This window comes from Esox lucius, chromosome 24 (assembly GCF_011004845.1).
Source record: "Esox lucius isolate fEsoLuc1 chromosome 24, fEsoLuc1.pri, whole genome shotgun sequence".
NCBI classification, from domain to species: domain Eukaryota; kingdom Metazoa; phylum Chordata; class Actinopteri; order Esociformes; family Esocidae; genus Esox; species Esox lucius.
The window spans coordinates 8,938,560-8,961,727 of NC_047592.1; the positions used below are offsets into that span (position 1 = coordinate 8,938,560).

At 44.8% G+C, this 23,168-nt stretch overlaps 1 protein-coding gene across 10 annotated transcripts in view; it reads left to right on the forward strand.

Moving 5' to 3' along the window:
- nrxn2b (neurexin 2b) overlaps nt 1-23,168 on the forward strand; it is a 638,533-nt gene that overhangs the window by 156,343 nt on the left and 459,022 nt on the right. For all 10 annotated transcript variants that reach the window (XM_029117448.2, XM_029117457.2, XM_029117453.2 and 7 more), the window contains exon 4: nt 15,113-15,142. In XM_029117448.2, the coding sequence (XP_028973281.1) occupies nt 15,113-15,142 (30 nt within the window). The remainder of the gene's footprint in view (nt 1-15,112; nt 15,143-23,168) is intronic.

Here is a 23,168-nt window from a genome sequence, read left to right on the forward strand (position 1 = left end):
TGATTCCGGCGCCGACGGCGAGGTGGGCGTCTGGGGGGATGAGGTGGTTCTGGATGGAGAGGGCTTCTCGGCGAGAGGGCGGACCCGAACCGAGGCACTGATCGGACACGCCCTCAGCGAACGCTGGGAGGAAATCCAAAAATACTTTTGTGGACAGATGGTTGGCTTTTGTCGTTTCTTTATGTTGGCTCTTCTAAAACAGCATGCTAGATCCATAGATGAAGTACTGACAGACGGACTGACTGAACCCCTACCTGTTTTAAATCGCCTTGATATAAGAGTGTGTAAACGCGGCCTGTGTGTCTGTGTGTTTGTGTGTGTGCGTGTGAGTGTACCTGTACTGTTGGCAGATACTCCCATCAGCTGTGTGTGGTTTCCACCACATGAACACCGGGTTGTCTTGGTGACTAGGGACGACAGGCTGCCACAGTCTATTTTCCTTGGGAAGACCTTTAATGTTATGCAATGATTCTGTAAATCTTTTGTCAAAAAATGACGTTTTGTTGGCTAGGCAGCGGCTGAATGGTTGAAGGCTGTAGCCTGCACTTCACTGCCACGCGTACACAAATTAACAAAGATTTAGACCTGTTCCCTCTGGTTTAAAGCCTAATAACATAAATGATTGCAAATGGATAGTTGTATCCGTTCCACTCACCTAGTTTCCATCAGTCTCGTTAGCTGGGTAGTGCTTACTCTGAAACAATACACTGTTGGTAATGTGGGTTTAATGGAGCACAGGATTTGTGACAATATAAAATGTTGTTTTTATTTTATGTTTTTCCCTGAAGGCAACGCTACCGCAAGGAGATTTATGAAAGAATAAGGGTTTATTTCATTTACCTATACCTGCAATCTTTCCTCAGTTACCAACCCGAAAATGAACTGGGTTTCGCCAATATCATTTGAATACCTCAGCTTTATCAAACAGCTACTCTCGTATAATTATACTCCTATTTCATTTAATAACCTTTTTTAAAATGCAAATCCTCCTTGACTGTTCAGGGTAGGACTGTATATTAAAGGGATAATGTAGTAAAAATGCACAATAGTGACTTGAATTGCTTGCCGAGGAAAGAAAGCAGAGGATCGGAGTAGGGAGATCTTGAGAAAGATGGACTACAAGTTTTGGGGGCAAATTGTGAGTGACAGACAGTGAGGGAGAGAGAGACACTGAGGGAGAGAGAGACACTGAGGGTGACAGAGACACTGAGGGAGAGAGAGACACTGAGGGAGAGAGAGACACTGAGGGAGAGAGAGACCGAGAGAGACACAGCGAGATAGACAGAGAGAGAGACATAGAGAGAGACACATAAGGAGAAAGAGAGAGAGAGAGATACAGAGAGAAAGAGACTTGAACAATAATGGTTTGCAGCTGCTACACCAATGTGGCCGTCGTCATGGCAAGGAAAATGCATGAGCTTGTTGCCTTGCCAACCGTAGGCTAAAGGTGCATCCTCTCAGAGCACATGTCTACAGGAAGGTCTGAAAGAGTCAAGTGACAACCACTGAACTGTTTTATTCCTATCTTGTCAGAGACAAAAGGTTGGACGTGGGCTTTTATTCCTCATTTCCCTCCTTGTTAACAAAACATAAAGTACAAACTGTACAATTAACATGCATATACCAGAAATAATAGCAGTATTTAATATACCGTCTAATATAACCCCCCAAAAAACAACAACTAAAGACAAAAATGTAATTGTGTTTGTGTGTGTGTGTGTTTGTGCTGTATGTGGAGTATGTGCTACTTTGTGCCTCTGCACTAAAGCTTCTCTTCTTTTGCCAAATATTGCTGACACCTCCAGGTGATATGTTCCCTGTTGACAGTGAACATTATAAATGAAGGTAATGAAAGGCTTCAGCGGGGATCTAGGCAGGTGGGACAAGACGTGTGGAACGTAGCTCTCAGCCTCTTCTAAAATAGCAACCATCACCACCGACCCACACGGTTAAACGCACCGAGCCCCTTCTGCCGGTCCCAAGCTTTGCCTGTGTGGTGTATTCAGACGCTGGGTTTCAGACAGGTGACAGGTATGAGCCCACTAGCCGCCAGACACGTTTAAACACAACCGAGAACGGGTTGATACACTTAAGCGCCCATTGTAGTCCCTCAGATGTACCTTTTTATGTTGTTTATTCGGGGAGCTCCAGCTTAGCGTTGCCATAGATGTTTTGTCGGAGAGGCTGTTTTCTCAGGACCCCATCACACGTGAAATACGGCGTGTCCAGTCGCCTGGCACAGACTATTTCACAGTACGGCAGCCCTGCTGCCGTTGTCTACTTGGTGTTTAACATTGTCGAAATATTTGTTTACAAGGTTCAGTGCCGTTTAATTTTCTTTTGATCATCTCTGTCTTTTTTTTCCTTTCCCTCTGTTGTTGCTTGCTCTTGCTCTGGAGTGTTCGTCTTGACACGTTTTTTGCGTATTCTGTGGCATGCTTTTCTCGTGCTGTTTAATCCGTTTGGCTAGTTATGGAGACTTTTTGACATAACGAGACACTTGGGGAACATGGCATAGAGGAACATGGCGGAAAAGAACATGACGGAGAGGAACGTGGCGGAGGAACATGGAGGAGGAACATGGTGGAGGAACATGGAGGTGGAACATGGAGGAGGAACATGGTGGAGGAACATGGAGGAGGAACATGGAGGAGGAACTTGGAGGAGGAACATGGAGGAGTAACATGGAGGAGGAACATGGTGGAGGAACATGGTGGTGGAACATGGAGGAGGAACATGGTGGTGGAACATGGAAGAGGAACATGGTGGTAGAACATGGTGGAGAGGAAAAGAATCGAGGGGATTCTATGGAATCAGAAATCCCTTGAAGGAACGGCTGTCACCTCCCCAAATTGTTTTGATTCTCAGTCTGTTTAGGAGTACTGTAGGAAAAAACCCTGGGTTCATTTATTGACAGAAACATTCAATCAACGGCCTGGATCCATTTGTCATTTGCCAAGGTTTTCAGCTAGACATTTTTCTAATGATTAAATGTGTCATCCAGTGTAGACCTTGCTGAAGTCACTTGTACATGGGCCTTTCTTCCTGTGACATCGCGGGGCATTGATTCTGGTACTGCCAAGTCAGTTTTACACAGTATTGCTTAATAGACAGGCTGCAGCTTGACTGTTACCTGCAACCGCCATTAGATTCACCTGTATTCCACAATGTTTTAGGGATTTATATAATTATATTCACCTGCATTCCACAAGGTCTTTATGGATTTATATAATTATATTCACCGGTATTCCACAATGTTTTATTGATTTATATCATTATATTCACCTGCATTCCACAAGGTCTTTATGGATTTATATAATTATATTCACCTGTGTGCCACAAGGTCTTTATGGATTTATATAATTATATTCACCTGTATTCCACAAGGTCTTTATTGATATGTAATTACATTCACTTGTATTCCCCAAGGTCTTTATGGATTTATATAATTATATTCACCTGTATTCCACAAGGTCTTTATAGATTTATATAATTAGATTTACCTGTATTCTACAAGGTCTTTTAAGATTAATTACATTAGATTCACCTGTATTCCGCAAGGTCTTTATGGATTTATTTATAAATTAGATTCACCAGTATTCTCCACGGTCTTTATTGATTCGTAACAATCAATTTACCTGTATTGTATTACGATTTTTTTTTGGTGTATATCATCTCCAAAACAGGCCACTTTAATAACAGCTTTAGCTCAACCCACACAAAAGGAATGCCGAAATAACCAGCCTGGAAGTTATTGACAGAACAGACGAGTCACCGAGAACCAACTAGCCCCAAGGCCACCGGGCATCAGAACACTCCAGGCATCCCTGTGATTGGCAGATAGTGTGCGACTGCCAGGCCGCACCTGTAGAAACCCTGAGCAGCAGGACACGTCGTCTGACGACCCCACAACAACAGAACCATAGCAACGAGAGCATAACACCAAGCAGGTCGCACGGCTATGATTTACAGCTTGGATTCTGAACTCGACAAGAGGCACACTGTACGTGTGATGCAAGAGAAATAAAAAATAACCACATTCTCAAAAAAAAAAAAAAAGTATATATATATATATATATATATATATATATAGTTTCTCTAAAGAATACAAACGTCCGATCCATGACCAAATATGAGACATACAGGCTGAATATTTAGCGACACCACTACTGCATCAATTGTTAATGCTTGTAAAACTTCTGGACAGGGACTCAAATCAGTTCAGCACAACACAACAGCATTCCCTGCACTCCAAACATGCTTTGTGCAGTGTAAAACAAATGTACTTTGACAGAATCCATACGGAGTCAATGTGAGGCACAGCATACAAATTCAAGTGCACAGGGGACTCCCGGCTTTGCGGTAGATGATTGAGTTAGCCCGCGGTGCTCTTTGTACGATTGAGAATAGGGACAAGGCCCGTACAAGCACTGTGTAAATGCTTCCAATTCACTGTTCACTGACAATTGAATCTGAATCCTCGCCCGGTCAAAAACACCAATGAAGCTGGGAGTATCAGGACAGTATGTGGGCCTTCTCCCAATTTCCAACTATTCTTTATTAGCCCAGCACTTGTATTTTCAAAGATATCCGTATGGCCACAAACAGCCCTGTGCATCATTTACAAACTTTCTGCCAGCGACAGAACTTTTCGGGAAGCCGCCACGAATTCCGATACGATGCAGCGAGGTGGATACACAGAAGTTCCACCGCTGTTAAGGACATTAATATCTCATTACAGGACATGTTCCGATGAGCACCACCTGCTGTGTCCTGACGCTCAACAGGAGAGGGGAGCCTCACACGGTGAAAACCCTCCAGTGTGGCGTCACGTTAGCAACCAACACAAACAGTCATTAGCATTCTTTCCGACGAAGTGGGAACAGAACGCACGCACCACGCACGCAAGCGCACACAATGGCTGCAGCAACATACCATTAGTACCCAAGGAACACAGTGTGAGAATGGAAAATTATCTAAATTAAACATTTAACATCCTGAGAAGCTCAGGGCTGTGGGCGTATTTGCAGAAACATCCCTAAGGATCTTTGTCGTTTCCTAAGCGAAGCAATCTGAGTCTTTAGCTCGGAGGCCCCGGCAGCTTTTCGATTGCACGGGTTTGGAGGCAGTACAGTCATACGCATTAATACTGAAAGGGGAGTAGAGGATGCGAGGCTGACTCACAGCAACGTTTTTCAGAGTTTACTGAGTTGAATGAGTTGACTGAGTTGAATGAGTTGACTGAGTTGAATGAGTTGACTGAGTTGAACTAGTTGAGTGAATTGACTGAATTGAACTAGTTGAATGAGTTGACTAAGTTGAATGAGTTTAGGGCCATTTTATCTGAAACATGGTGGGTATTGGCTCACTTCAAATGAGCTCAGGGCAATTATGGCTACTGCGTCATCAATGGAGAGAGAGAGAGAGAGAGGAAGGAAGTGAAAGAAAGCCACTGTGTGTGTTTGAAACAGCCGCAATCATTCAGCTGGTCCTGATGGTCTCCTATTGTTCCGTCACATTTGGAATCACTGGCTTTCCGAAACAGCTGTGAATGGGAGCGGATGACATTGAGTGTTTTCTGGTGGATGTGATGAATTGGTGAAATGGGTGATGGGAAAGAGAGGTGAAAGTGGAGGGCAAATGGGCCAGTAGTGACAGATCTCCTAGGGGAGAGAGAGCGAGCACTTCAAGATTAACAACTTATTTGACCTCAACCACAGAGGAAATTGAAGAATTTCTTTCTACAAAAGAATGCACTTCTGACTACAATATCTACAATACCTGTTTCTGCATAAGACCTTGTTTGACTAATAAAAGGTCTTCCGAAATGACTAATGGAGAGTCGTTGGATTAGGTCTGTTGAAATTTCCCTATAACTGACGCAGGTTTGATGGAGGGACTACATTTTAATTTTTTTATTGAACTGAACTCTCCATGTGGTCTATATTTAATTATTGATGCCTGAGAAGGCTGTGGTATATGGCCAATATACTGGGGCTAAGAGCTGTACTAAGGCATTACACATTACCATGGTATATTGGCAAGATACCACAAACCCCCAAGATGCCTTGCTCCCTTGATAAACTGGCTACCAACAGGATTACAACAGTAAGAAGTGATGTGATGTCATACAGTCACCCGTTGCATACAGTCTCATAAACCACACTTTATAATATGAAATAACTGTCTCTAAAAATAAATTTGACTTTAATATCTCATAGGCAGCAATTCCGTGGTGTGACTCAGACCATGTTGTGTTTGCATGCTCTGTGTACCTGGTGTCGGGTGGTGTTAGGCAGTGTTAGGCGGTGTGAGGTGGTGTTGGGTGGTGTTGAGCGGTGTTGGGTGGTGTTGGGGAGCTCGACCCACATGCTTTTGGGACGATGGCAAGTTGAGTTCAAGGATCCCACATATTAGAACGTACATGTATGTTCAGCTGGCAGCCAGGTTAATAATAACCATCATCGATGGTCTATGCAGATAGCAAGAGTGTGTGTGGAGGCCCACAGTGTTTCCTGAATTGCCTGTGTTAAAGTGTGTGTGGGGGCCCACAGTGTTTCCTGAATTGCCTATGTTAAAGTGTGTGTGGAGGCCCACAGTGTTTCCTGAATTGCCTAAGTTAAAGTGTGTGTGGAGGCCCACAGTGTTTCCTGAATTGCCTATGTTAAAGTGTGTGTGGAGGCCCACAGTGTTTCCTGAATTGCCTATGTTAAAGTGTGTGTGGAGGCCCACAGTGTTTCCTGAATTGCCTGTTTTAAAGTGTGTGTGGAGGCCCACAGTGTTTCCTGAATTGCCTGTGTTAAAGTGTGTGTGGAGGCCCACAGTGTTTCCTGAATTGCCTGTGTTAAAGTGTGTGTGGAGGCCCACAGTGTTTCCTGAATTGCCTATGTTAAAGTGTGTGTGGAGGCCCACAGTGTTTCCTGAATTGCCTGTGTTAAAGTGTATATTGTCTGAACCATGCCAGTCTCCCTCAGTCTGAGGCGATGCTTTGAAGTCAGAGAGAAAAATGGCTACGATGCTCCATTTGTCCCTTCTGTGTTGGCTCTGCTAAGAGTCTGGAACAACTGTAACCAAGCTACATTGTTACCATATGGAGGTTCTACTTGTGAACTGTGTAATTAAGATGAAACAGTAGCAGTTCAAATCTCCACTCCCTGCCAATCTTCAGGAGTATCCAATTAATTCCGCAAATGTATTGCAGACAAATTAGCAATGTTTTAATGAACTAAATGTGCAGGACAGGATATGAATCATTGAATTATTAGTAATTCATTTTCTGAAGGTGTGGGGAACATGATTTCTTTGTAATTTTTAACCAGAACAGAAGAGGCAAATAAATGAACTGACTGACGCGGATTCTTGTACGCGCACGCACGCTCACACACACACACACACAGACACACAACCACTCCCAGAAACATGAATGCATTATTGAACAGTCTACGTTGGGAACGTGGATTGATATTTCCCCCGAAAAATCACTTGCCTCTTCAGTCTGTCTCTACCGAGATCTCTCATCAGCAGCGTTTTAGACTGTTAAAAGAAATATGCTGTTTGTAATCCTAACAGTCTCATCTCTCACTCGAGCGTCGCCATTTAAATGGTAAAGCATTAACATGAATATGTTTTTAAAAAAGGGGGAGAAAAAAGCGGGTTGACGGATGAGGACTGTAGCAAGTGGTAGAGGCAAGGAATGAATGATAAGCCACCGTAAGGATTTAAAGCTAGCCAGCTTAATAGCCTCGCCTCGGGTGAACAGTTCCCAGGTCCCATTACACCTTTTACATAAACACCGAAAGCAAAGCAGGACTGGCTTTTAACAAACACCAGTAAATAATCTATTGGAAATATAAAGTTAGAACATTTTAAGAGAAACCCATTTGTTGACTTCAGAATATTTGGCTCCATTTGGCTGTACACTGCAGGTACTGTATGAAGAGTGTTGTTATACCATCTGCGGAGTAGCGGGCTTGGGGGACACGTTGCTGTCCCTGTCCAGAGTCCTCCTGGTTGTGTTGCAGATCGAGACGATGCCTGACGATTTCAGCTGCCACTGTGCGGACACCTCCCCCCTCCCCTGTGTTGTCCCTGTCCATCTGGTCATGCTTCCAACCTGGACTGAGTTTAAATAGACTCTAGACTCAGCCCACATGCATTAATTAATTGTTAGAATTGTAATCTTAATTTGTTAATCTGAAGAGGACTGGTCACCCCTTTGAGCCTTGTTCCTCTCTAGGTTTCTTCCTAAATTTCGGCCTTCTTAGGGAGTTTTTCCTAGCCACTGAAATTCAACACTACTGTTGTTTGCTCCTTGAGGTTTAAGGCCAGGTGTTTTGTAAAATCACTTTGTGACAACTGCTGATGTAAAAAGGGCTTTATAAATGTGATTGATTGATACCTCACCCTGCATATTTGAAATCAGCGCGTGCCTGCTTAGCTTTGTGTGTCGTCAGTCGACAATTGCTGTCGTAGCTCTGTGATGTGTGTTGTCTGACCTCCGGAGGCCTCCAGGGGGCCATGTTGCGTTGTGTTTATACAGCACGACGTACACCTGCTTCAGGGTAGCCAAGCCAGGGCAGACGGCCCGAGGTGGGGCTAGCGCAAGCGTAAGAGAATACACTGCGTGGGTCCCCCTGGCGTCACGGCGTAAGTGAGAAGGCGACTGATACAGTCCGAGCGGGTGTTTCCGCTAGCTTTCTGCAGGGGGCCTCTATATCGCTTAACTTCACCACTGACCGTCCTCATACAGGATGACCATGCCGTCGCCAGTCTGTTTAAATACCCTCATTGGCCAGTTTTCGAGCCTTATGTAGACACTTTCCCCACCTGTATATCACAACAAATTTGGACCACGGACCGGTGAGCCGACCCTAGCTCTCTCTGAGGTGGTCTGTTGCAGATCGGAGCTAGACGGCCGTAAGCAGTCCTGTCACGCTCTTCATTCGATGTCAGGACATCGAGGGTCGGTTTCCCATACACTGGTTAAGGCCTGGTCTACTTGGTTTGTCTGCTTCCCGTATAAATGCCTGTTAGATATGGGACACGCCCCGCGTGGGTAATTCATTAAGCTCAAGTGAAGGAGAGCATTTAGCATTAAGCCCTTTCTCTGTCATTTTACGGTTCCTTCTTTCAGTCCGGAAGCCCGCTACGGTAAATTGTTGTAGCGTTTTGAATTCGTTTTTAGTTTCTATAGCTATCAGTTGACTAGTCGAAACACAGCATGCATTATACATGGGCCTGCTGGGATGTGCATTCTGTTCAGGCTTCAATGAGAATTCTCTGCCAACATCTTTTAAACAAATGTTTATGCAAATGGTTGGAGCTTGTTTTTTGGGCCCTTACGGGGCCCGGCTAGCACTGTTTCCTGATGTAATACAGCTAGCGTCAATGTTCACCAAGACATAAAGGCGCAGACTTGGCGCCTGAATCCGGAGGACGGCGTGTCATTCCGCCACGCGAGCACACGCTGGCAGCATGTCCTGCACCCGGTGTCACCTCCTCGTGTGAGGCGTGTCACTGTTTAACATGCCATAGGAGCCCTGTAGGCATCTTCACAAGGAGGAGGGGACATGATGAGGAGGAGAATGGGGAGGATGTCATTCCTCGCACTGCACGAGCCGCTTTGCCCCTCCTACTGTCCCTCCCCCTCTCCCTCCACCTCCTACCTCCCCCTCTCTGCGCTCCCGCTCTCCCTCCCCCTCCTCTGCCCCCCCCCCCCCTTTCTCTGGGTAATTGATGGACCCGGTACGCATGTTGCCAGGTGTGCTTGGTGACCCGTAGATGTCGGACAAGGTCGTCGTAATGCCTTTCCTGTGTTGGAAAGACGAGTGTCCGTTGTAGGGCTTCCCCTCTCCCTATGCTGTAACCTGCGTGGACGCTGGCTCTAGGGGGAAACTGGGATGACATCCGTTCACATTATCCTGCAATCACAAATGTGATTCTGTGAGCATTGCTTTTCCTGTCACCTCAAAGTTTTGATTCAAAGTTTTGGTGAGGTTGTTTGTTTTACAGCTCCCTTGTTGGACCACTGGATCATTCTGAGATTCCCGCTCAGCTTAGTTTAGTGGTGATGCCTGTAAAGCACGGTGTCACAACGGGCCAAAGGAGAGGAGGGGCCGAGAGAGGAGACCAAGGGAGGACAGCAGAAGGTAGCAGCAGCTGGCTGATTGAGTACTGGATGTAGAATGGCGAGAGAGATGGGGAGAGAGAGAGACGAGGAGGTGAAGTGAAAAAGACAATGAGAGAGGGGGAGAGAGAGAGACGAGGAGGTGAAGTGAAAAAGACAATGAGAGAGGGGGAGAGAGAGAGACGAGGAGGTGAAGTGAAAAAGACAATGAGAGAGGGGGAGAGAGAGAGACGAGGAGGTGAAGTGAAAAAGACAATGAGAGAGGGGGAGAGAGAGAGACGAGGAGGTGAAGTGAAAAAGACAATGGGGGAGGGGGAGAGGGGAGAAACACGAGAGTGGAAGAGACCGATTTCACGGTTGCCCGTTTCCTCCTAATGACAGAATTATGACCCGTCTTCCATCTGTCACTCAATCATCCCCTGCGAATCAGCAGCTTTCCCCCGGTCGCCTCAGAATGCGCCAGACACTCCCATCTGCTCTGGAAGCACAATTGAGAAGGCAATCGTTTTTTTGTTTTTTTTAAGTAGGGCTGAACACAAAGTCACAGAGCAAGTTTACATTTTTTATTATTGTGTTTTTAATATGTGATACATGTTATTGTGTGTAGTGAAGGTAATAATATTTTTTTGTGTGAATGGCAGGTCACAATGTGATCGTTTTATTCTGGTTGAATTCTACTACTGAAGTGGGGCCTTACTGTGTGTTTCATCAGATGCCTGTAGTACTACATCTTTCAGATAGCCAGTTTGGCTGGAAGGAATGTGTGAAAGGGGACGGGTGCTCATTTCATATGCTTGGCCCTGAACCCTGTCTCTTTCCTGTGCTCCCTCTATCTCTCTCTCTCTACAAATTATCTCTACCTTCTCTCTCTCTCTCTCTCTCTCTCTCTTTCTCTCTCAGCCAGCTCTGTCTTGCATTTTTCCTCCCTCTTTATGTGTCATATGGTGAAAGATGCTGAAGCCTTTTCATATATTGTTCAGGATCTGGCTATCTGTTAGCCTGACACCCAGTGCCTCTGCCAAAACAACTCACACACGCAATTCCTTCCTTTGATTTTGAGCCGTTTTCGGCCTCTTTTATTTCTTGCTGTTGAATATCAGCTTCCTCTCTTTTTCCACCATGCCCGTGTTGGGTTGGCGCAGGAAGCGGCCAAATGGGTTCAGCTGTGTGAATGAACAGCTGTGCTCCTTGCCACGGTCTTACCTCTCTGTCGCTGTCTTGCCCCCTTCATGTCTTGCTGTGGTCACAGATGTTCCTAGTGTTGCCTCTGCTCTGCTCCACCTGATTGGTCAGGGAGAGTGGGGAGGGGCAAGAGGAAAATAGGAAAGGAGAGAGAAAGAGCGAGGCAGGATGAGTGGGAAGGCGCGTTGGGGAGGAAGAGAGAGAGGGGGAGAGATGGAAGGGATGAGAGGGATGGGGAGAGGGAGAGAGGGAGAGGGAGGAAGAGGGGGAGGAAAAGGGAGGGTGTCATGATGTAGACCCGTCTTGCTTGGGGTCGGAGGTAGCGGCTGGTGCTGGTGGTGTAGCGGTTCGTTGCCCTGGATCATGTTCTCCACTCTATGCGCAGCTGAGTTACACTTAAACCCCGCGGCGTATCTGAACTTGGCTCAAACCCGCGGTGTATCTGAACTTGGTTCAAACCCCGTGGCGTATCTGAACTTGGTTCAAACTCAACGGCGTATCTGAACTTGGCTCAAACCCAACGGCATATCTGAACTTGGTTCAAACCCCACGGCGTATCTGAACTTGGTTCAAACCCCACGGCGTATCTGAACTTGGTTCAAACCCCACGGCGTATCTGAACTTGGTTCAAACCCCATGGCGTATCTGAACTTGGCTCAAACCCAACGGCGTATCTGAACTTGGTTCAAACCCCACGGCGTATCTGAACTTGGTTCAAACCCCGCGGCGTATCTGAACTTGGTTCAAACCTCATGGCGTATCTGAACTTGGTTCAAACCCCACTGCGTATCTGAACTTGGTTCAAACCCTGCGGCATATCTAAACTTGGCTCAAATCCCGTGGCATATCTGAACTTGGCTCAAACCCCATGGCGTATCTGAACTTGGCTCAAACCCCACGGCTTATCTGAACTTGGTTCAAACCCTGTGGCATATCTGAACTTGGTTCAAACCCTGTGGCGTATCTGAACTTGGCTCAAACCCAACAGCGTATCTGAACTTGGTTCAAACCCTGCGGCATATCTAAACTTGGCTCAAATCCCGTGGCGTATCTGAACTTGGCTCAAACCCAACGGCGTATCTGAACTTGGCTCAAATCCCACGGTGTATCTGAACTTAGTTGCAGACAAGCTGCCTCACCTCATCACACGGACACATCCTGCAGGACAGTGGGTCATGTCACAGGCATGTTGTGTCAGGGTGTTTCCTGAAACGGGACTTGTAAAATGTGGCCATTCAGTAAACCGAGTAGAGCGTCTGTTAGGTGAGAGAGAACCGGTCGTTCACTATGGCATGCCAGGACCCAGGTGACCTTTGACTGCGGAGGATTTGGGCTAGAACAAAGATTTTGGGTAGGGATGTAGGGTTTTAACATAACCTGAATGTACGGATGTAGGGTTTGAATATGACCAGAAGGTAGGAATGTAGGGTTTGAACATAACCTGAATGTACGGATGTTGGGTTTGAATATGTCCAGAAGGTAGGGATGTAGGGTTTGAACATAACCTGAATGTACGGATGCAGGGTTTGAAAATGACCAGAAGGTAGGGATGTAGGGTTTGAACATAACCTGAGTGTACGGATGTAGGGTTTCAATATGACCAGAAGGTAGGAATGTAGGGTTTGAACATAACCTGAATGTACAGATGTAGGGTTTGAACATAACCAGAAGGTAGGGATGTAGGGTTTGAATATGACCAGAAGGTAGGAATGTAGGATTTGAACATAACCTGAATGTACGGATGTTGGGTTTGAATATATCCAGAAGGTAGGGATGTAGGATTTGAACATAACCTGAATGTACGGATGCAGGGTTTGAATATGACCAGAAGGTAGGAATGTAGGGTTTGAATATGACCAGAAGGTAGGGATGTAGAGTTTGAACGTAACCTGAATGTACGGATGTAGAGTTTGAATATGACCAGAAGGTAGGGATGTAGGGTTTGAACATAACCTGAATGTACGGATGTAGGGTTTGAATATGGCCAGAAGGTAGGGGTGTAGGGTTTGAATATGAATATGGGGGTTGGAGTGGAGTGAAGTATAATCTTTGTATATTTTACCGTTTGTCTTATATAAATTCATATATTTATATAAACATGCATATATACATGCACACTTTGGCCTTTTTATTTATACATGGTTTAAACATGGGATATGAATACGGTACATACGCATGGTTCAAAATCTTCTCCGAAGATTCTGTGTACTTCGCAGTTGCTTTTATAGAGCTTGAATACCGGGGCAAACGAATGCCCTGTTATGTCTGTATAGATCTGGTCAGAGAGACGTTTTCCAAGAAATTGACATTCATATACCAGGAAATATGTGGCCTCATGGAGACACATGAACTGGCAGTCGTTTGTTTTTTCAGATGAAGCCTGTCTGGTGTTTAACTGGAGCATGATGGGATTTGTGAGTCTAAACTCACAGAAATGATTGACTCTTAGCCTTTCGGCTTGTGAATAACAACCAAATTGGTGTGACTGGACAAGAGCGGCACAGTGTATGACATTGTAGCCATACAATGAATACTCTCTTGTTTTAGTATCAACGCTCAGTTCCACTTTATGCGTATCTTATCTTCGGTGCTTTTTGGAAATGTGTTTGCTTTATACTGGTTACACTAAAGGGTGACTTCTCCCATCTATAGTGTTAATGGTGATGGTGTAATGATGTGTTCTGTCACTGGTAGGAATATACAGACAGGGATGTAGACATTGGTTCGAACAAAATGTAAGCGGTACACAAAATTACTGGAAAACAATCCTAAACCTCTCACGGTTGGAAGTTGTCTGACTAAAACAGATTAATTCCTGGGCAACATTATATAGTTTGACTGACAGGATTGCTACTAGGTCATCTGTAGCTTTGGCAAGAATGTAGCGTGGTGGAAGAGTCTCATCGAAGGCCTTTGGATGCTTCGATATGTTTTTATTTTTATTTTGCTGCCTTGGGAAAAGCCGATCTCAAGGCCATATCTAGAGTTTGTTTACTGTCGGTCTGGTTTGACTGATTTCGTCAGCACCTGGGATGGATTTTGGTGAAATGCTGCCGTATTTCCATAGAGACATTATTGTGCTATGATGTTGCATATATTCTGCAGACTTCAATATTAGTTGCTGCTGTTTGATGTTGACATCATTTGACCCTAAAACTGTGGAGCCCCTTTGAAATGATTGGACTGCTGTTTTCACTCAGATTGTTTATCCCCTGATTTCACAAATATAGCATTTTTCTATTTTTCAAGGGATTATCGAGTCTGTAAGCAGACGTTGTGTCTGAGTTGTTCTTCTTTGGTGTATCTGCGTGGTTGTGATCTTTGGCAAAAAAATATTATTTCTTTGTTTTTGTAGGTTTCCTATCTTTCAACCTCTCTTTTAGACCTTTAATCGGTATATATTTCTACTGTGTAGGCAAATAATTCAGTTAAAGTTTGTTGCTGCCAAACAGTAATTATTTGTGTGTTCCATAAGTAATTCAGAGGGAAAAAAAAAGCATTTGTGTGAGCAATGGCCTTCGGGGGTTGCGCCAAATTAAATGCTTTTTTTTTCTGCCCCCCACACCTTCACTCAAGAAGTGTTTGCTTGTTTTTTTTCGTTATCTTCTTTCTCTCTTTCTCTCTCTCTCTCTCTTTCTCTCTTTTTTTTTACCTTTGAGTTGAATCTCTGACATCCGAGTCTGCCCCAGGATGTCTGTCACAAACTGCAGTCCAACGTTGTGACAATGCTTTTTTTTCCTCCCGTTGCCTTTTATGACCTGTTTTTTTCTTTTCTTTTCTTTTTTTCTGTTCTTTCCCTTCAAGGTCTGGCGCACCTGACGTTAAACAACCAAGGTATGGGTTCATTCCTTTTTGGTTCTTTTGAGAGGAAAAAAAAATAAAGAAAGAAATCCTCTCTGCCCAACTTCCTCTTCCTTACTGCTGTCCTCACCGATCCCTGTTCCCTACCTCAATTTATTTTTACCTGTCCTCCTGACCCATCTCCCGATCCATGCCACCGCCCACTCCTCTTCCCTTCTACCTGTTCATTTCTCAATTTTTTGGTCGTTCTTCCTGCCATGTCCTTCCTTGTCCTCTCTGTGGCTCCACACTGTACGTCCCCTTGTCCTCCTGGCTCACCTGGAACCACCTCTGACCTACGACCTCCCGGGCTGCAGGTAAAGCTTTTCTGCTCTCCCTATTGCTTTGGGTTTTACAGAAAAATAATGTCTGTCAAATGGAGTGTTAGCTGTCTGTTGTCCCTCTTACTGATGCAACAGGTTGTTTATGAATGACACAGAGTTTCATATCACCACTCTGCTGTCATTCTCATTGTTTGGCATCTAAACCAGGTCATGATGTTTTTCAGGGCTAAGATGTAAGATTTTTACAAAAAACATGATTAGCAATGAAATGTTTCTCTGGAGAGAGTGTCTTGTGAATTACTGTATGTGTGAGGATAATACTATGTCTGAAAAAGCATGAGAGCGGTGTCGCTAACAGTGCTGTGGTAAGGGGAAAAGGCAAAATATGGGTTTACCCTGACTATTTTATTTGGGACCACTCGCTGCTGTGTGGATGGTTTGGCCCTCAATGGAACTGCTTTGACTCCACATGTATCTGTTGGTCTGCTCACAAGTGAACTCAAAGACTCAAATCTACAAAGCTCGTGAACCAAGTCCTTCAAATCACAGGCGTTAGGGTGCGAGAAACGGATTCCAGGTGGGCACCGCGACTCTTGAGGCTGCAGGTGTGGATGTGCAAACTGCATCCGTCACATCCTCCACGTCGCTCGGGGCGCTTCCCTGTTCGCACGTCCTACCTTTATCCGCCTTGTTTATCCGGACGGCGGTTACCCCGGGTTACACTGTGTGCGCCCTGACGCGCACCAACGGGGAGCGGTCGGAGCCGGGTAGTTCTCGGGCAAGGGAGAGAAAATGAGAGAGACCGGAGATACAGCAAGGCAGGGATTGGCTGGGGATCGTGCTGACCTTTACCGGAATGAAGGGAACAGCCTGGCTTCCATCGACTCCCATTACTCTCCCGCTGCGACCCCCATCTCTAATACACTGAGAACCGACTGGGTGGTCTGACTCACCCTCTCCTGGGCTGCATTTCAAAAGTATTTCCTCTGGTCCTTCTGTGTCCTGGAGGATCTTTTGATCCTCAGCTCTGCGTGCTTCTCCCTGGCCTTTGAGGAGGCGAGGAGGGAGGGCGCAAGGAATTGATTAACCGCCGTTGAGATTCACTATTTCTTCATTCAAACACGTGCCGGTTCGAACTCTGTTGCCCGGGGCGACGTCCCGTGTCCGATCGGCCGGTGCTCTTTCCGGGGACTCCCGTCGCGAGCAAGAGTCTCGGGAAGTTTCGGATTCGTCGAAGCCGTCCGTAGTTAAAAGCTGAAACGGTGCGTTGTTCCAGGCTGTGTGAGTCAACACCACCTCCAGACATCCGCGATGACCCTGCTGAGTCATAATCCTTCCTTTGCTATGGAGACTGCTCTCCGTGTCGCCGTGACATTTTCTCCCACGCACCGTTATTCAGCGGGCCTAGAGAGCGGAGGACTCGTTTTTCATGCCCTCCGAGATCAGAGCGTTCCCTCCGAAAGCTTGCTTTTCTTCCAGAAAGCAGTTTAGCCGTCGACTTGTTCCACGCAGCCTCGGCACTGGAGGGGTACACGGCGGTAATTGGACACACTTCCCGAATGAAAGTGTCGGTATTAATATCATTCCCCAATCCTTGCCCTAACCCCTCCGCCCGTGCCCATGTGGCGACCCTGGCATCAGCGATTCCGGTCACGCTCGCCGCTGTCCGGGACATAGCTTAGCGTTTGCGTAACCCCTGACCCAGATGAGGAGCTGGAAGATGGTTTACGGTCCAGGCTGCTTGGGTGTTGTCGGGGGGAGGAGGGAGTGAGGTGTGCCGTGAAACAAAGAGAAGGGAAGCGCGCCGGCTCCAATACTTTCAGGTTTCAGGGTTTATTCGTCAAATGCACCCAACAACGCAGCGTCATCCGGCGCAATGAAATTCTTGTGACATGGCACCCAACAACTACGTGGTGAGAATTAGTAGAAGCATATATAGGCAAATATATAGCCAGACAAAAAAATATAAAGCCTCACTATACATAAGCCTCACTGTACACTAGCAGCAATAAAATAAAAAAAAAGGTTCTGTTTTAAAGACAAGGGACTGTGGAATGGGAGAAGCTGAACATGGGGAGGAGTGTCTCACTTTCTCTCTCTGTCTCTCTCCATCGGTCTCTCCCTCCCCACTCTGTCTCTCTCCCTCTCTCTCTCTCCCACTGTCTCTCTCTACTCCTCTCTCTCGCCTTTTTGGAAACAAGGTAAAAAAGGCATAGGAAGGTAAAAGCACAATACTGATTTTGATCTAACCAGGCCACAGGCGTTCAATTGAGGTAGCTCGATTGCATATTCCAAATAGAGAACTGATAAAATGTCTCCTACTTTCATCTTTTTTTATGCATAATTTATTAGGGAAATAGAAGGGAGTGAGATGCCGTGATAAAGAGTCCAGGGAAAAGCAGCTGATCTGACTTTGTTTAATCGGCCAAGCCCTGGTCTCCCCATCCTTTGTACTGAGTGGCTCCAGTTAAAATGGATACAGTGGTGGTCACCCTGTGAAACATCTTTAAGAAGCGTGATCGATACATCTATTCGGCTCAGAAATAAAGCGCCACAGCTTCCTGACTGACATGGTTTGCAATTAAAGGCTGGGGCTGTAATCCACCAACCACCACAGCTGGTGAACACAACATGTCGCTGCAATTCTGCTCCGCTGCTGTAGATGCAGGCAGACCAGCCAATGCACACCTGTACAGGCACAGGCTTGCAAACACACACACACACACACACACAGTCTTTGTTTAAATGCAGACACTGACATGCTCTGATACTGACATGCGCAATTCATACGTGTGCATGTGTGTGTGTGTGTTTGCAAGCCTGTGCCTGTACAGGTGTGTATTGGCTGGTCTGTCTGTCTGCATCTACAGCAGCAGAGCAGAATTGCAGCGACATGTTGTGTTCACCAGCCGTGGTGGTTGGTGGATTAGAGTGCAGGTGCTTTTCACCGGCGGCTCCCAGCCATCACGCCATCACAGTCTGCAGAGCCAGGCGAGGAAAATCAATGCCTCGCTCCTTCACAAAACCTGTCCTTCCAAGATATGAAGGGCAAAGCCCCGGCCGGATCCCTATCTCCCAGCCGGCCAGCCTGTCACCGCTCTGCCACTAAACTGAGACCCACACCGCACATACAGTCACACACTGTGGCCCAAGCTCCAGGAATTAAATTAATACTGTGGCGTCTAATACTGACACCTCAACACAGGAATAATATTAATACTGTGGCCTCTGATACTGACACCTCAACACAGGAATTATATTAATACTGTGGCCTCTGATACTGACACCTCAACACAGGAATAATATTAATACTGTGGGCTCTGATACTGACACCTAAACACTGGAATTATATGAATACTGTGTCCTCTGATACTGACACCTCAAAACAGGACTACTATTTATACTGTGGCCACTGATACTTACATTGCAACACAGGAATAATATTAATACTGTGGTCTCTGATACTGACACCTCAACACAGGAATAACATTAATACTGTGGCCTCTGATACTGACACCTCAACACAGGAATAATATTAATACTGTGGCCTCAGATACTGACACCTCAACACAGGACTAATATTAATAATGTGGCCCCTGATACTGACACCTCACCAAAGGAATATTATTAATACTGTGGGCTCTGATACTGACACCTCAACACAGGAATTATATTAATACTGTGGCCTCTGATACTGACAACTCAACACAGGAATACTATTAATACTGTGTCCTCTGATACTGACACCTCAACACAGGAATAATAATGCTGTGTCCTCTGATACTGACACCTCAACACAGGAATAATAATGCTGTGTCCTCTTATACTAACACCTCAACACAGGAATAATATTAATACTGTGGCCTCAGATACTGACACCTCAACACAGGAATAATATTAATACTGTGGCCTCAGATACTGACACCTCAACACAGGACTAATATTAATAATGTGGCCCCTGATACTGACACCTCACCACAGGAATATTATTAATACTGTGGGCTCTGATACTGACACCTCAACACAGGAATTATATTAATACTGTGGCCTCTGATACTGACAACTCAACACAGGAATACTATTAATACTGTGGCCTCTGATACTGACACCTCAACACAGGAATAATAATGCTGTGTCCTCTGATACTGACACCTCAACACAGGAATAATATTAATACTGTGGCCTCAGATACTGACACCTCAACACAGGAATAATATTAATACTGTGGCCTCAGATACTGACACCTCAACACAGGACTAATATTAATAATGTGGCCCCTGATACTGACACCTCACCACAGGAATATTATTAATACTGTGGGCTCTGATACTGACACCTCAACACAGGAATACTATTAATACTGTGGCCTCTGATACTGACACCTCAACACAGGAATAATAATTCTGTGTCCTCTGATACTGACACCTCAACACAGGAATAATAATTATGTGTCCTCTGATACTGACACCTCAACACAGGAATAATATTAATACTGTGGCCTCAGATACTGACACCTCAACACAGGAATAATATTAATACTGTGGCCTCAGATACTGACACCTCAACACAGGAATAATATTAATAATGTGGCCCCTGATACTGACACCTCACCACAGGAATATTATTAATACTGTGGGCTCTGATACTGACACCTCAACACAGGAATTATATTAATACTGTGGCCTCTGATACTGACACCTCAACACAGGAATAATAATTCTGTGTCCTCTGATACTGACACCTCAACACAGGAATAATAATTATGTGTCCTCTGATACTGACACCTCAACACAGGAATAATATTAATACTGTGGCCTCAGATACTGACACCTCAACACAGGAATAATATTAATACTGTGGCCTCAGATACTGACACCTCAACACAGGAATAATATTGATAATGTGGCCACTGATACTGACACCTCACCACAGGAATATTATTAATACTGTGGGCTCTGATACTGACACCTCAACACAGGAATTATATTAATACTGTGGCCTCTGATACTGACACCTCAACACAGGAATAATATTAATACTGTGGACTCTGATACTGACACCTCAACACAGGAATAACATTAATTCTGTGTCCTCTGATACTGACACCTGCACACAGGAATAATAATTATGTGTCCTCTGATACTGACACCTCAACACAGGAATAATATGAATACTGTGGCCTCTGATACTGACACCTCAACACAGGAATAATATGAATACTGTGGCCTCTGATACTGACACCTCAACACAGGAATAATAATTATGTGTCCTCTGATACTGACAACTCAACACAGGAATGATAATTATGTGGCCTCGAATACTGACACCTCAACACAGGAAAAATATGAATACTGTGGCCTCTGATACTGACACCTCAACACATTAATTATATTAATACTGTGGCCTCTGATACTGACACCTCAACACAGGAATAATATTAATACTGTGGCCTCAGATACTGACACCTCAAAACAGGACTACTATTAATACTGTGGCCTCTGATACTTACATTGCAACACAGGACTAATATTAATACTGTGGCCTCTGATACTGACATCTCAACACTGGACTAACATTAATAATGTGGTCTCTGATACTGACACCTCAACACAGGAATTATATTAATACTGTGGCCTCTGATACTGACACCTCAACACAGGACTAATAATTATGTGGCCTCAAATACTGACACCTCAACACAGGAATAATATTAATACTGTGGCCTCTGATACTGACACCTCAAAACAGGAATAATATTAATACTGTGGCCTCTGATACTGACACCTCAACACATGAATAATATTAATACTGTGGCCTCTGATACTGACACCTCCACACAGGAATAATAATTATTTGTCCTCTGATACTGACACCTCAACACAGGAATAACATTAATACTGTGGACTCTGATACTGACACCGCAACACAGAAATAATATTAATACTGTGGCCTCTGATACTGACACCTCAACACAGGAATACTATTAATACTGTGGCCTCTGATACTGACACCTCAATACAGGAATAATATTAATACTGTGGCCTCTGATACTGACACTTCAACACAGGAATAACATTAATACTGTGTCCTCTGATACTGACACCTCAACACAGGAATAATATTAATACTGTGGCCTCAGATACTGACACCTCAACACAGGACTAATATTAATAATGTGGCCTCTGATACTGACAACTCAACACAGGAATTATATTAATACTGTGGCCTCTGATACTGACACCTCAACACAGGAATAATAATTCTGTGTCCTCTGATACTGACACCTCAACACAGGAATAATAATTATGTGTCCTCTGATACTGACACCTCAACACAGGAATAATATGAATACTGTGGCCTCTGATACTGACACCTCAACACAGGAATAATATTAATACTGTGGCCTCTGATACTGACACCTCAACACAGGAATAACATTAATACTGTGTCCTCTGATACTGACACCTCAACACAGGAATAACATTAATACTGTGGCCTCTGATACTGACACCTCAACACAGGAATAACATTAATACTGTGTCCTCTGATACTGACACCTCAACACAGGAATAATATTAATACTGTGGCCTCTGATACTGACACCTCAACACAGGAATAACATTAATACTGTGTCCTCTGATACTGACACCTCCACACAGGAATAACATTAATACTGTGTCCTCTGATACTGACACCTCAACACAGGAATAATATTAATACTGTGGCCTCTGATACTGACACCTCAACACAGGAATAATATTAATACTGTGTCCTCAGATACTGACACCTCAACACAGGAATAACATTAATACTGTGGCCTCTGATACTGACACCTCAACACAGGAATAACATTAATACTGTGGCCTCTGATACTGACACCTCAACACAGGAATAATATTAATACTGTGTCCTCAGATACTGACACCTCAACACAGGAATAACATTAATACTGTGGCCTCTGATACTGACACCTCAACACAGGAATAACATTAATACTGTGGCCTCTGATACTGACACCTCAACACAGGAATAACATTAATACTGTGTCCTCTGATACTGACACCTCAACACAGGAATTATAATAATACTGTGGTCTCGAATACTGACACCTCAAAAACAGTAATAATATGATTACTGCCCACCAACAGTACCCCCCTACACCCACCTACCTCACATAGATACACACACACGATCAACCTGAACACCATCCTGGACAGTGACGACCACAGCACCGTGATCCGCAGTAGGCACCGAGACCCACAACCTGGGACAAATATATTAAGCTGTGAATCGGTGGCCTTACTCAAGGGGGGACTCACATTCCATAAACAAGCCTGTCCCTTAGTTCCCTTAGCAATCACAGGCCTGCAGGGCAGTGTCCATTGCCCTCTGCGTTTCACACTCTACTTGTGTCTCTACGTGTATATGATGGGGCCACATGCACGGCTCTGCCTGTCTTACTTTGTCCCGGTTTCAAAGGTGGGGTCTGACCTGTCTTTGGCCAACCAAACCTCTTCACCAGCCACATTCTGACCCCTGTACAAGGGACTGTATAGGAGGTACCCTTCTGGCTGACAATGGTTACAAAAATTTAAATAAAAGCATTTTAAAGGTTTTTGAAACATATTTCATAGCGATTTAGTTGGCACAATTATTTCCTACACTATTCAGTGCTTGTTGTCACACATGAACATAAATTAAGTTAACTCTATACAATGTGACCCACCAGATATTGA